This window comes from Rhagoletis pomonella, unplaced genomic scaffold (genome assembly GCF_013731165.1).
Source record: "Rhagoletis pomonella isolate Grant_MI unplaced genomic scaffold, Rhpom_1.0 Rhpom_scaffold_00013, whole genome shotgun sequence".
NCBI classification, from domain to species: Eukaryota; Metazoa; Arthropoda; class Insecta; order Diptera; family Tephritidae; genus Rhagoletis; species Rhagoletis pomonella.
The window spans coordinates 18,800,622-18,813,675 of record NW_023458567.1 but is presented as its reverse complement, the minus strand read 5'-3'; the positions used below and the strand labels follow the sequence as shown (position 1 = coordinate 18,813,675).

Sequence of the window (13,054 nt, the reverse complement as noted above, 5' to 3'; positions counted from 1 at the left end):
TCCATATGGTATAATCAGCAAAGGCGCTGAATGTATTTTACCCAAAGTCATGCACGTTACTTGTTTGGCACGCAATGCACCGAGTGGCCGAAGATGTAAAAGTAAAACCGCTCGCTCAATTCGTCCGCCATTGGGTTTTTTTTTGACGTTTGCTAGCATTTTGAGTTTTCTCTCTCGAAATGCTTCTAATGTCAAAGAAATTCAAAATAAACAAATGAAAATTTATGATTGAAATATTCATTTATTCAGAAGTTGAGAAAACTAAAACAATTCGAAACGAAAAATTAGTTGCTGCTTTAACGGCTGCCCAAATTCTTTTTCCTCTGCAAGCAAAGCAATCTAAAGATCCTCAAGTTCCCGCAACTATCGTGTATACAGCAAAAATGGATCAAGGTTTGTGGTGTTATGAAAACGGATTTGCCAAAGTGCCCCTATGTATGCTCGACTCCTTTTTTGCCACACCACCTGACCCAATGTAAGCACAAGATAGTTCTTTGCAAAAGTGCAGTGCCCTTAAGTAGGGCTGCCAGATATCCCTTTAGGGATAGCCTCTCGCTCCCTTCTCTTTCATTTCGACGTGCGAAAGGATGTAGTGAAATTTTATTTTGACAGACAAAAGCAAAAACATTAAAACATGAGATCATGAGATCATTACAACGTACGCCAACAAAACAAAACAACTTATCACAACTAAAGCACCTTTTTTTATTCTTTATAAAAATACAGTTTATACTAAATATATAAAAAAAACATTAAAATAAAATTGTTAAACTTTGTGCTAAACTCGGGAAAATTCAATAAATTTGCATACAAATTTGCAACATTCTAATCAGACTTTTTATAAAAAATTTTTAAAATGAAGTTTTGCAGCCCATTAAATTTTAGTTAATTTTTGGTATTGTTTTTACTGAGAGTTTCTTCCATACAAATTATGTTCGATAATTCTTTTTATATGGAAGACCCTGTCAGCAAAAAAAAATAATAAATGCTAAAAATCAAAGAAATTTGCTGGCAACTTCAGACTTGCACTTTATTAATTGGCTCAAAAGCTACATTTTCAAAATTTTTCTAAAAGATCTGATTAGAAATTGTGATCTGATGAAAGAGCCTCCGAGCCAGTGATCGGACTTTAAAAAAATGTGTGTGGTAGAATCTGGAAAAAAATGTGGTAGATTTCAAAAAAATGTGGTAGATCTCAGGTTTTGGATCAAATTTGGTACAAAAATTAAAAACAATCTGCAAGGTTTCACCTAAATTGTAAACATTTTCATTAGAATAAAAAAGTGCAAGATTGAAGTTGCAAAAAACTGTGCTTAGTTGTGGCAATTTTTTTCCTTGACAGTGTTAAGCAGTTCCTTCCATATCAAGATATTTTTCGAACATATTTTGAGAGATTTCTGCAACCTTTCGGAGTGCTGCCAGCGTTTCTTTTTATCACATCACGATGTGGCATGTTCCAGAAACCGCTACTTTGGATTTTACAAATCCCCAGAAAAAAGTAGAAAACGTCTTAGGAACTTTAGACGCACTGAAATTTGCTAATACTTTCACAAGAATCGCTATTAATTCTTTTTATAAATCATATATTTTGCAATTTAACACAATGAAACCACGTTTCCTGTCGAAAAGTTGATTATTGAGAAAATTTACTATTTACTGTTTATTTTATCCTCCCATTCGGCTTTGTTGTAATGTTTAGTGCTGGACAATTTTTGCTTTTAAGAATTAAGAAAATTATGTCGAGCAAAAATAAAACTACTCAAAAACGCGAATATGTGGTGGATTTCAGACCTTGTGTGGTAGATGTGGCAGATGCTCAAAAAAGTGGCAGATCTACCACAATGTGGTAGAAGTCCGATCACTGCTCCGATCCAATAATTTTGTACGGCACTGTACTTATAAGTACTCTAGGTTTCATGAAAGAAACAAATTTAAGTACAAGATAACATTAAAATATCAGTCATATTTTTCGTTGCTGTGAACTTGTTTCAAAACTTATGTCTTTTCCTTAATATAATTTTAAAACTCTGTGCACATTATTTTGAACGTATTTAGGTACATATACTTATCATCAACTATTGCTTGTGCAAAGTTCAACTATCTCGAAATGTCACTATTTCACAAATTAAACCGGTGCACTGAGAGAAAGAAGTTTAGAATTAAACAAGCGTGCTAAATTAAAAAAATACGCATATGAAAGGGCACCAACCCAACTCGTAATACATTTAAGTATACAGATTTTAGTGTTTAGTATAGAAATGTTCAATTCAAATGCTCCCATATTAAAATGAAGCGATTTGCAATTACCGATTGCTTTTTCATAATTAAGTTGAAAAAATATTTAAATTCCATGCTGGTTGTAATGGGAATTGAACCCGGACCCTCTGGAAATTAGCAAATTGTGGCAAGCATCTTCGCGCACTCAGCTACAGCCAGACATGTAAATGTGCATTTAAATGTTGAGTTTGAATCAACACCACGCGTGCGTGTTATGAAAGTACTATTTTTAAATACGAACATTTTCAAACGATAATCAAATAGAAAATATTCATGTTTACTATGCGTTATTTCCCTCAGTGCATTCATAACAATTTTTTGAATATTACAACGCGTTTTTTTCTCTTAGTGTAGTGATTTTTGTACTTTTATTCAAATTTGTGCCATCAAATCAAAATCCGGGACACTAAAACGAAACCCGGGACATTTTAAGGTTGGACCGGGACACCGGGACAAATAGTCTAAAACCGGGACATGTCCGGGAAAACCGGGACGTCTGGCAGCCCTACCTTAAGGTAAAATATCTTCAAATGCATGCCAAAAGCCAAATGTGCTAAATAATCTTGGTATGGTTGAAATCAGCATGAAAAGCTCTATCGAGTCAAGTTTTTTCTTCTTTTTTTTGACTAAACGGTTGGTATTTAGAATACAGGCTAAACGTGAATAAGTGAAAGTAAACACACAAATGTCAAATTAAACTCCGAGTTTATTAAACACCCCAATGAGAACACTTGACAGTTGTTCATAAACTCAAAACGTTAAATTCGAGTTAATAGGTTTATTCCACATGCTTTCCGCACTGTTTCAGTAATTAGAGCGAAAAAATAAGTTTTCTCTCACAAGTGTCAAAAATTTGGCAACCCGTGCCAAAAGTGCCCAGAGCGTGAGGAACGCAAAAAAACACTTTTCGTGCCCGGAATCAACAAATTAGTTCTAAACATATATTTTATGTATGTGTATTTATTTCATATAGCTAATCAAATTAGTTAATATCTATATTACTGAACCTTTAGTGCTATTTTCCATTTTTATATTTTACAAAATTTGCTATCGGATGTAAACAAAAAGGCTATTATTTCCAATTGACTTCTTGCACATTTCAGCCCGGAAAAAAAAATTCCGGGCTGTTTCGGGCACGAAGGAGAAGACATCTACGTATTAAAAGTGGAAGGTATTCGCTCTCTATTACCCATTTTTCTAGCGTGAGGAACGCTTTCTGGGCTGTTTTGTGTACCCGCAGGCTCGTGTGGAACAAACCTAATATTCCAACGTGAACTTATTGCACTGTAGGGAGCCAAAAATATCACAGCTAAACGGCCAAAGGGGGGAAATTTTAGAGCTCAGAAAGTGAATTTTTCCTCGTTTAACACACTGTTCTCAGGTTGTGATAGCTGATGTTACTTAACTGGGACCTTTTGATTTCAATGGCATCCCCCGTTTTTCCAGATTGGCTCCAGTTTTCGAGATAACGGTACTTGAAAGTCTGCTTAAAGTTTAGGTTTTTCATTGATAATTCCTTCAGTTTTAAAGTTATTTTACTAAAATTTTGCATGTGACTGTTTTTTGATATTACCTTAACTATTTCTGAAAATGATGGAAATCGGTTCACTATAACTTATAGCTCCCATACAACTGATTGTTATAACTCATATTTTATTTCGTTATATTTATACCCGAGCGCACTTGTGCACAAGGGTATATTAATTTTGTTCACATAACGGTTGTTTGTAACAGCCAAAACGAATCAAGATAGATATAGACAAATGTATACATAAATGATCAGGATGAAAAAATAAATCGATTAAGCCATGTCTGTCTGTCCGTCCGTCTGTCCGTCCGTCCGTGTACACGATAACTCGAGCAAAAATTGAGATATCTCAACGAAATTTGGTATGTAGGTTTCCCTTAATCCAAGGTAGGTTGGTATCAGACTGTAACCACGCCCACTTCCCGTATAACGGTAATTTCCAGAAATACGAAAACTGCGATATTTTAGTAACTACTGAAGATAATTCACTCAAAATTGATATTAACAATAATGTATAGACGAAAAATAAGAATATTTTACATTTTTGGAAAATGGGCGTAGCCACGCCCACTTATGGTTACATGTGTATATCTTAGGAACCGCTGCACCGATTTCTTCCAAACATGGCACAGTTGTTGGCCTTCGCACAGCATACCAAATGGCCGAAAATTTTTAAAATCGGACAATAACCACGCCCACATCCCATATAACGGTAATTTTCGGAAATACGAAAACTGCGATATTTTAGTAACTACTGAAGATTATTCACTTAAAATTGATATTTACAACAATTTTTAGACGAAAAATAAGAATATTATAAATTTTTGGAAAATGGGCGTAGCCACGCACACTTATGGTTACACGTGTATATCTTAGGAACCGCTGCACCAATTTCTTCCAAACTTGGCACAGTTGTTGACCATGGTACATCATACAAAACCGCCGAAAATTTTTAAAATATTTTTAAAATTTAAAATATTTTTAAATACAAAATCTTCGATAAATCAGTAAATATTGAAGTAAGTACAGTAACGTGCAAAATTTTAGTAAAATAATCTTAAAACTGAGGGAATGATTAACAAAAAACCGAGTACCGTTGTCTCAAATACTAGAGCCAACCTTGCGAAATGGGGGGTGCCATTGAATTAAGAAGATCCCAGTTAAGTAATATCGGTTATCAAAACCTTTGGGCAGAAAAAAACTTCAAAACCTGAGCACAGTGGTTTAAACGAGGAAAAATTCCCTTTCATAACTCTAAAACTTATAAAAATTTTGACCTGATACAGTTTTTCTGAAAACGCCATCGCGATCTAGAGGCCAAAATTAAGTCTACGTGTTTGGCCGTTTAGCTGTGGTATTTCAAAACTTTAAAATTTACCTACAGTGTAATAAGCAATTCGTGTTTCCGTGTCTGAACACAGACTAAACAAGGATAATCGTAACAGTATATCGATATTTGACAAACATTTCTTAAATCATGGCAATCTTTTAAATTTCCTAATCAGCTGTTCTGTTGTGATTTTTTCTCCCCCGATTTTTATCCGTCGTTATGTATACCGCGCGCGGATTTTCATTTTAATAAGTTGTATGTTCTTTGTTACAAAATGCTAATACATTGTACCTGTTTTAGAGGCACGCTTACGCGGTTAACCAGTCGAAGTATTTTGCAGCATACACTGGTTGGCATACTAAGGACCGTTCCAAGCTACAGAGGCTTCTCCACAGTTCACGCTTATCGCTCGAAATCAAAACAAACCTTTGGGCAACTACTTACGAACTTTGCAACAGTCCGTGGTAATCGAGATATACGGATAGCGCGATATCGGAGTGATTTCAGAAATGCCGCTCCGAAAACTGAAAAAACGACCAAAGTAAAGCTTCATAGAAAGGATGTGGTACGGCTTATTGGATTGGCGAAGACAGAAAAAAATGGTGCTTGCTGGTAGTTAATTATGCATAAAAAGTTTATAAAAAAAAAGTATGCAAATAATTTATATTGCAGGTGCTATGGGTTGTCTAATAATCTCTTCAGCCATTACAATGAGTGTACCTTTTGCGCTAGGCAAGATATTGGACATAATATTCGATAAGAAAGAAACGAATGCGGATACCATGAAGAAATTGAAGGATTTTTCCTTAGTACTTTTTGGGATCTTTGTTATTGGTGGCTTGACAAATTATCTGCGAGTTTACTTATTTAATAGTGCTTGTAAGTGTGCCAACTTATTTTAATTATCAGGCCGATTCTGAACGGAAACTCCCAGAGTTTTCTCTCTTTTCCCTTTTCTCCTATAATGAATTAAAAATTCCCTGAGGATTTTTTATATTAAATGGCGGAGATGAGCTGTCAAAAACGTGTCTTAACAGCTTTTTCGAAGAACATATAACGTATACACATATTATATATAGTACAGCCCAATTCTTAATATTCCCGGGGAGTTTGTCCTCCGGGAATTTGTTTCTCCCGAGTAAGAAATCCTCCAATAAATAACTCTGTGAGTAGCATTTTCCCGAAAATTTGGGAGGAGGAAATTCGAACTTCGAAAGAGCTGGTTGGCACTTTTTTACAGAACAAATCCGTCATTTAAAGTTCAAAATCCTCAGGGAGTTTTTATCCATGATAAGAGGAAGGGGAAAAGAGAGAAAATTCCCAGTGAGTTTATGTTCAGAATCGGCCTGTTATTCTATAGACACAACGTTATAACTTTTTAATTGTCAGCGCTGCGCATTGTAAAGGATTTGCGCTCAAAAGTCTATCGCCGCATGCTATTACAGGAGACAGGCTGGTTTGACACGAAGGGTACTGGTGAGCTGCTTAATCGCTTAGTTAACGACACCTACATGATAGGCAACTCGTTAAGCCAAAATTTATCGGATGGTCTGCGCTCCACCGTTATGATTACATCTGGCACCTCTATGATGGTACAATTTGCTTTCGAAAAGATTTTTTAAAAATATAAAATTCTAATCGTAGATATATACCTCACCGAGCTTGGCGCTAGTCAGCACTTTAGTTGTACCATGCGTAGCTGGCATGGCCATCGTTTACGGGCGCTATGTTCGCAACATTACGCGTAGCCTTTTGGACAAATTTGCCGAAATATCAAAGTCTGTTGAGGAGCGTTTAGGCAATGTTAAAACTGTTAAAGCATTTTGCAGAGAAATGGAAGAGAGTAGAGCATATGATCTCCTCCTCAGAGATGCATTAAACCTTGGTTATAAAGAAGTGCAAGCACGTTCCATATTTTTTGGGTTGGTGAGTTACTGAAGTTTTTTCTATATAGTGCATTTCGATATGGAAATGTGTATATTATATGCTTTTTGGCAGACTGGCTTCTCTGGCAATGTAATAATAATCTCTGTGCTCTATTACGGCGGCATATTGGTTATAAACGATGCTCTAAGTATAGGCGCACTAACATCTTTCATACTATATGCTGCATACTCAGCGATTTCCATTAATGGACTCTCCAATTTTTATACGGAATTGAATAAGGCCGTAGGTGCGGCGCAGCGTGTCTGGGAAATACTAGATCGCCAATATGCCATTCCATTACACACAGGTCTAATGCCGAAAGAACATCCTCGCGGCGAAGTTAAATTCGAAAATGTACTATTCTGCTTTCCTGCTCGTGCAGACAGCATAATATTAAACAACTTTAACCTAACACTTCTGCCTGGGGAGACAACTGCGATTGTGGGTCGCAGTGGATCGGGAAAAACAACAATCGCCATACTGTTACTGCGGCTTTATGATCCGCAACAAGGTCGGGTGTTGCTGGATAATATTGACTTGAAAGAATTAAACCCGACATGGTTGCGAAGTTATATTGGTGCCGTAAATCAGGTCATACATCGAATTGCACGGTTTTTTTAAGTTAAAATTTTCAAAAATATCTATAGGAACCCATACTTTTCTCCGGCACAATACGCGACAACATACTTTATGGACTTAACCCTGGCACCGGAATTAGTGAAGCGACATTTGAAGATGCCATAAGAAAGGCTCATGTTGACGAATTTTCTTCACAATTACCAAATGGTCTAAATACGCTGGTAGGTCAGCGCGGTTTGATGTTGAGTGGAGGTCAAAGGCAACGTGTAGCCATAGCAAGAGCGCTTATAAAGGTAAACAAAAAAAAATTCAGAAAAAACAATAATGACAACTTTACTTCATACAGAACCCAGCGATATTAATACTGGACGAAGCTACCAGTGCCTTGGATTCGGTATCTGAAGAATTGGTTCAAAATGCTATCGAGCAAGTATCTAAAGGACGCACAGTACTAACAATAGCACATAGGTTAAGCACGATACGTAATGCAGATAAAATTGCAGTCTTAGAAAATGGTAGGGTTGTAGAGCAAGGACGTTACCACGAGTTGATAGCAAGTAAAGCAGGCACATTCAGAGACTTAGTACGCAAGCAAGCATTCATAGTGAATTCCTGATACTCATGTTTTGATAAAAAACAACGAAATGTTTAAGAAACCGTTTTTGTTTCTTAGTATAACGACGCAAAACAAAATCAGTTAAGTTGAAATGTAGAAATCCTTCACGTATGCAAATCTCTACTGAACACACCATACCCTAACCACTGATTTTTGTTTTTAATGTTATTTAATCATGAAGGGGTAACAGAAATACATATAAATAATTTAATCATAAAGGTGTAACAGAAATACGAATAAATAATTTCTAAAATAAATAAATTTTATGGAAGGATACCAATGTTATTTTTTATATAGTGACTAAAGTATTTAAAAAATTAAAAAAAAAGATTTATTAAAGATTGTAACTAATTTAATTTTGTAATTGTTTTAAATTCGATTACGATCTCATACTTAGTAAGTATTACTTACATTGGAAAAGTAGCGTTCACAGTAGTTGCGATCCGGTACGAGACCTGACTAGTCCGAAATAGTCAGAATCAGTCAGTTTTTCTGGAAATCGATCCCGTACTCGGTTCTCGGACTATTTCATTTTCACATTTTTCGGATTATGACATACGTGAACGTACTCTTTATCGCATATACGACTGACGGTATCACGTAATTTTCTTTGATATAATTTTCGATCCGTGAACGTTACGATTCGAGCCCTGACTATTTCTGACTCGTACGGAATCGCAACTAATATTTTATTGCCAGGTTTCCTTCAGCTTTTTGTTAAATGCGCTTCCTCTCCAGATAATTCACCCAGTTGAGAGCCGATTAGCGGTGTTGCGATCGGCGCCACCTTCTGTATTCTCTCCACCGTGAGTCTATGTATGACTCGACTCAGATATGTTTGTGGATATACAGCTGCTTTATTTAAACTAATATTTAAAATTACTGGATTCGTCTAATTTTTGTCCTCAAAATGCAAAAAAAAAATAAACGACATCGTAGTTATCAATTGAAAAAGACGTACACAAAAGTCGCATAGAAATGCGATTTTTATACCCGAGCGCACTTGTGCATAAGGGTATATTAACTTTGTTCGCATAACGGTTGTTTGTAACAGCCAAAACGAATCGAGATAGATATGGAAAAATGTATACATGAAATAATGAATGAAAAAAAAATCGATTAAGCCACGTCTATCTGTCCGTCCATCCGTCGTATGTTGCCCTTTATCCAAGGTAGGTTAGTATTGGAAATGGTTGAAATCGGACTGTAACCACGCCCACTTCCCATATAACGGTATTTTCAAAAATGCAAAAACTACGATATTTCAGGAAATATTAAATGCAAAATGTTGAAGATTGATATGTGAAGTAGAATTGTGGTAAAAAATATTATTATGAAATTTTTGGAAAATGGGCGTGACCCCGCTCACTTATTTTGAAATACTGTATCTCAGTAGCCGATTCACCAATTCTTACCAAACTCGGTACGCGCCTTGTGTAGGGTCTAGCTAAGAAATCTGTTGAAAATCTTTGAAATTGGGAAATGACCGCGCCCACCTGCCACATAACGGCAATTTACAGAAACACGAAATCAGTAACGACTGGAGGTAATTCCCTTAAAATCGGTGATTACAATAACCACTTCAGAGAAAATAAGAATATTATAAATTTTTGGATAATGGGCGTGGCGCCGCCCACTTATGACCACAAATGTGTATCTCGGTAACAGATTTGTCAATTTCTACCAAACTCGGTGCCCTTAATAATCTTGGTACGGAAAAGCAATTTGTTGAAAATTATTCAAATCGGACTAAAATTATACCCGCTTCCCGTATAACGGTAATTCTCAGAAATACGAAAACTCCGTTATTTCATTAACTGAGGACGCTAATTTACTCCATGTGTTTATGTGTTTTAATCTATTTGAAAAATCGTTTACAGTCTTGTAGCAAATTACGTAGATAATAGGTTTGTTCCACACGAGCCCGCGGCTGCCCAAAACAGTCCAGAAATCGTTCCTCCCGCTAAAAAAAATGGGTAATAGGGAGCGAATAACTTCCAATTTTGGATTTTTTTCCGGCCAGAAATGTGCAAGAAGTCAATTTGAAATAACAGCTGTTGTTTGTTTACATCCGATAGCAAATTTTGAAAATAATTTAATGGAAATTTTCACTAAAGGTTCAGAAATGTAGGTCTTTGCTAATTTTATTAGCCATATAACATAAATACACATAAAATCATTGTTTAGAACTGATTTGTTGAAACCGGGCACAAAAAGTGTTTTTTGCGTTCCTCACGCTTTTGGCACCTAATAAGAAGGGACAACATGTTATAATTGTAGCGAGTGTATTTGAACAAAACCGGAATAGGCATGTATCCAACGGGTGGCATTCGCTCGAATGTATTCCTTCACACTAGCTTGTTGGGACAATGCGAATCGTTTTAGATCCTTGCGGATGACATCCGTCGGATACCATATAAGGCATGTACATATCGGCAGGTTGTGGAGTTCACTTCCGAGTGAATTCTTCGTATGGACCGACGTTATACATATTTAAAACACACAAAGGCACTTTCATTTCTAAAAAAAAAAAGACAGAAATAATTTAGCACCGAAAGTCATAGGTGCATTCAGAAATGCATCAAGCCAAAGCATCAGTCTCTTTTATTTCTAAACTCTAATTGATAAAAATTTCAAATATGCACAGCCACGGTTAAATGCCAAATTGCAACTTAATTGCGTAAATAAGTCATTTCTATCAATTATAGTTTCGAAATAAAGTACCCCAAGTCACGAGCTATGTACATAGCTGTTTTACTATTGAAACGAACATATATTTAGCTCTCTCTGGCTTTATTAAAAACCATAATTAAAATATCCGCTTTTAACTTATCTTGCTCATTTTCGGGTATTTTAGCAAGATATTTCTTTAGTAATCCAAAGAAATCATCGTCATTGGTTTCCTCTCTTTCCTTGATACGCCCTTTAATATATTCATTTAAAGTTCCAACCAATTTATCAAATTTTGTCTGTGCAATCTGGATAGCCATTCTTGAACTTGTCGCTTTCTGATATGACTGACTAATTAGGGGCTCATTTATTGGCGACTCTAAGAATGCTTCTATAAAAGGTATTTTTGGTCCCATAGGACCGTCGGTAGTATCTTCTTCTGCAAGCTGATAATCTATATCATCGTCATATGATCTTTTATGCGAAGAACTATAGGCTTCTTCTTCTTCAGACCCGTTACGGTCCGAATAAATATTTTCCTGGGGCTCTTCTTTCTGTGCTTTGGATACAGTGCGAGTTTTCTTGGCGGGGTCAGACGCATATCGTTTTCTGGAAGAAGTTAAATAAAATTAATATTAATTTAAAACCCTAGCAATATTTAACAAAACCACACCGCGGCTCTAAAAAGTCCCTTAAAAATTCCATTTCGGCCATATACTGCCAACAAGTTGCTCTCTTTCCTTCTTCAAAGTGTCTAGTCTCTTTAACGAATCTGTCACGAAGAGATCGCCAACGGTTCTGACATCTTTCCACTGAATAGACGGAAAAATAAAGCAATTTATTAATGCACTTATGGCCAGTTTTCCAGTGCCAGTTTAAACTGAACCGCTGAACAGTTTCAATTGAACAGCTGGCTGCTGAGTTTAAACTACGGCCGTGCGCTGAAAAACTGGCTTTTAGTACATTTACACAGATCCATACACATGTGGATATATATTTGTATACTAACACGGTTCCCCGGTTTCACGAGCCACGTCTTTCCAGCATCTTCTAATAATTTCCTGTGACTTCTCTGTTGTTTTACTGTTTTTGTCATATAGACAAGGATATTGACGAATAGCGTTTATTAATTCATATTCAAACATCTTAGCTCAGGTGCATGTAAATCGTAGCAATCCAAACTTTATGCGAAGCTGTAGCTCATCAAATTAAACGTGTTTAAATCCTCTTCTGGGCAATGGAATTTTCAAAGTCAAAAAACATACTCATTAGAAGGAGATGTATACAAGCATCCCTTTATTCTTTTATATTTTTATCAAAAAAGCTTGTTATTTGTTTGATGATAAAGGTTGCTGTTTGTTTAACTTCTATTAGTGATGCGCGATACCGATACGATATTCAATATATCAATATCATTGTTCATCATATCGGTTAAATTATATCGATATCACGAGTTGCGATACGATATCGATACAATATTTTGTTTCGATATATGAAATATCGGAAACTTTTCGCTACCAACTCTGGGCTTCTGAATTGTAAATAAAATTTAATAGTTGGAAAAATTTTATGTTCTCGCAAAACAGTTTTTGAAAAACAAAAATTCATGAAAATATCAAAATTTGTACATATGAAAAGGTGTGTCTCTTTGAAGGTACTTATCCAAAGTAACTGCTTTATTTTAATTTGTGTTTATTTGCATTTTAATTCCAAGTATTCGTATGTAGTTCCATAAACAATATGACGCATATTCATAGTCATATTTAGTACTCAACTAAGTCGAAACTATTCTAAGTCACAACTAAAGCTATTCATAGTCGCCTTAGTTTCGACTTTTCTGGCTAAGTCCCAACTTAAAATTTAGTTTCGGCTGCAGCTGCAAGTAAGTCGTCACAAGGAAGAAGTATTTTATCAAATTAAGGGAAAACAGACGAAATATGTAAAAATTAAGTTGGTAGAGGGTGATTTTGATAATATTGAATAATCTCCAATTAAAATTTACAAAGATCGTTGCATTTTAATCAGAAGATGAAATCAAATGCGTATTACAATTCGAATAAAGCTACATCACAATTTTATAATTGGAATAATTTAGATAAATTCTCAAAAAAATTAGTCAGTTTCACGC

The 13,054-nt window shown here is 35.6% G+C and overlaps 2 protein-coding genes across 3 annotated transcripts; one reads left to right on the top strand and one right to left on the bottom strand.

The window, feature by feature from the left end:
* Positions 1-5,308: 5,308 nt before the first annotated feature.
* Positions 5,309-8,512, top strand: LOC118748924 (ATP-binding cassette sub-family B member 10, mitochondrial). Of its 2 annotated transcripts, none has more exons than XM_036483665.1 (7): positions 5,309-5,737; positions 5,808-6,014; positions 6,525-6,727; positions 6,780-7,061; positions 7,134-7,652; positions 7,709-7,933; positions 7,987-8,512. In XM_036483665.1, the coding sequence occupies exons 1-7, from the start codon at positions 5,410-5,412 to the stop codon at positions 8,254-8,256; spliced, it is 2,034 nt and encodes a 677-aa protein (XP_036339558.1). In that variant the 5' UTR covers positions 5,309-5,409; the 3' UTR covers positions 8,257-8,512. The 2 variants fall into 2 exon arrangements, with proteins under 2 accessions (XP_036339558.1, XP_036339559.1); XM_036483666.1 differs by having other exon boundaries at positions 5,328-5,747; positions 7,987-8,511.
* Positions 8,513-11,032: 2,520 nt separating this feature from the next.
* LOC118748923 (transcription factor Adf-1-like) lies at positions 11,033-12,426 on the bottom strand. Its single transcript, XM_036483664.1, has 3 exons — positions 11,936-12,426; positions 11,600-11,738; positions 11,033-11,535 (listed from the first exon to the last, which is right to left on the bottom strand). The coding sequence occupies exons 1-3, from the start codon at positions 12,069-12,071 to the stop codon at positions 11,034-11,036; spliced, it is 777 nt and encodes a 258-aa protein (XP_036339557.1). The 5' UTR covers positions 12,072-12,426; the 3' UTR covers position 11,033.
* Positions 12,427-13,054: the final 628 nt, after the last annotated feature.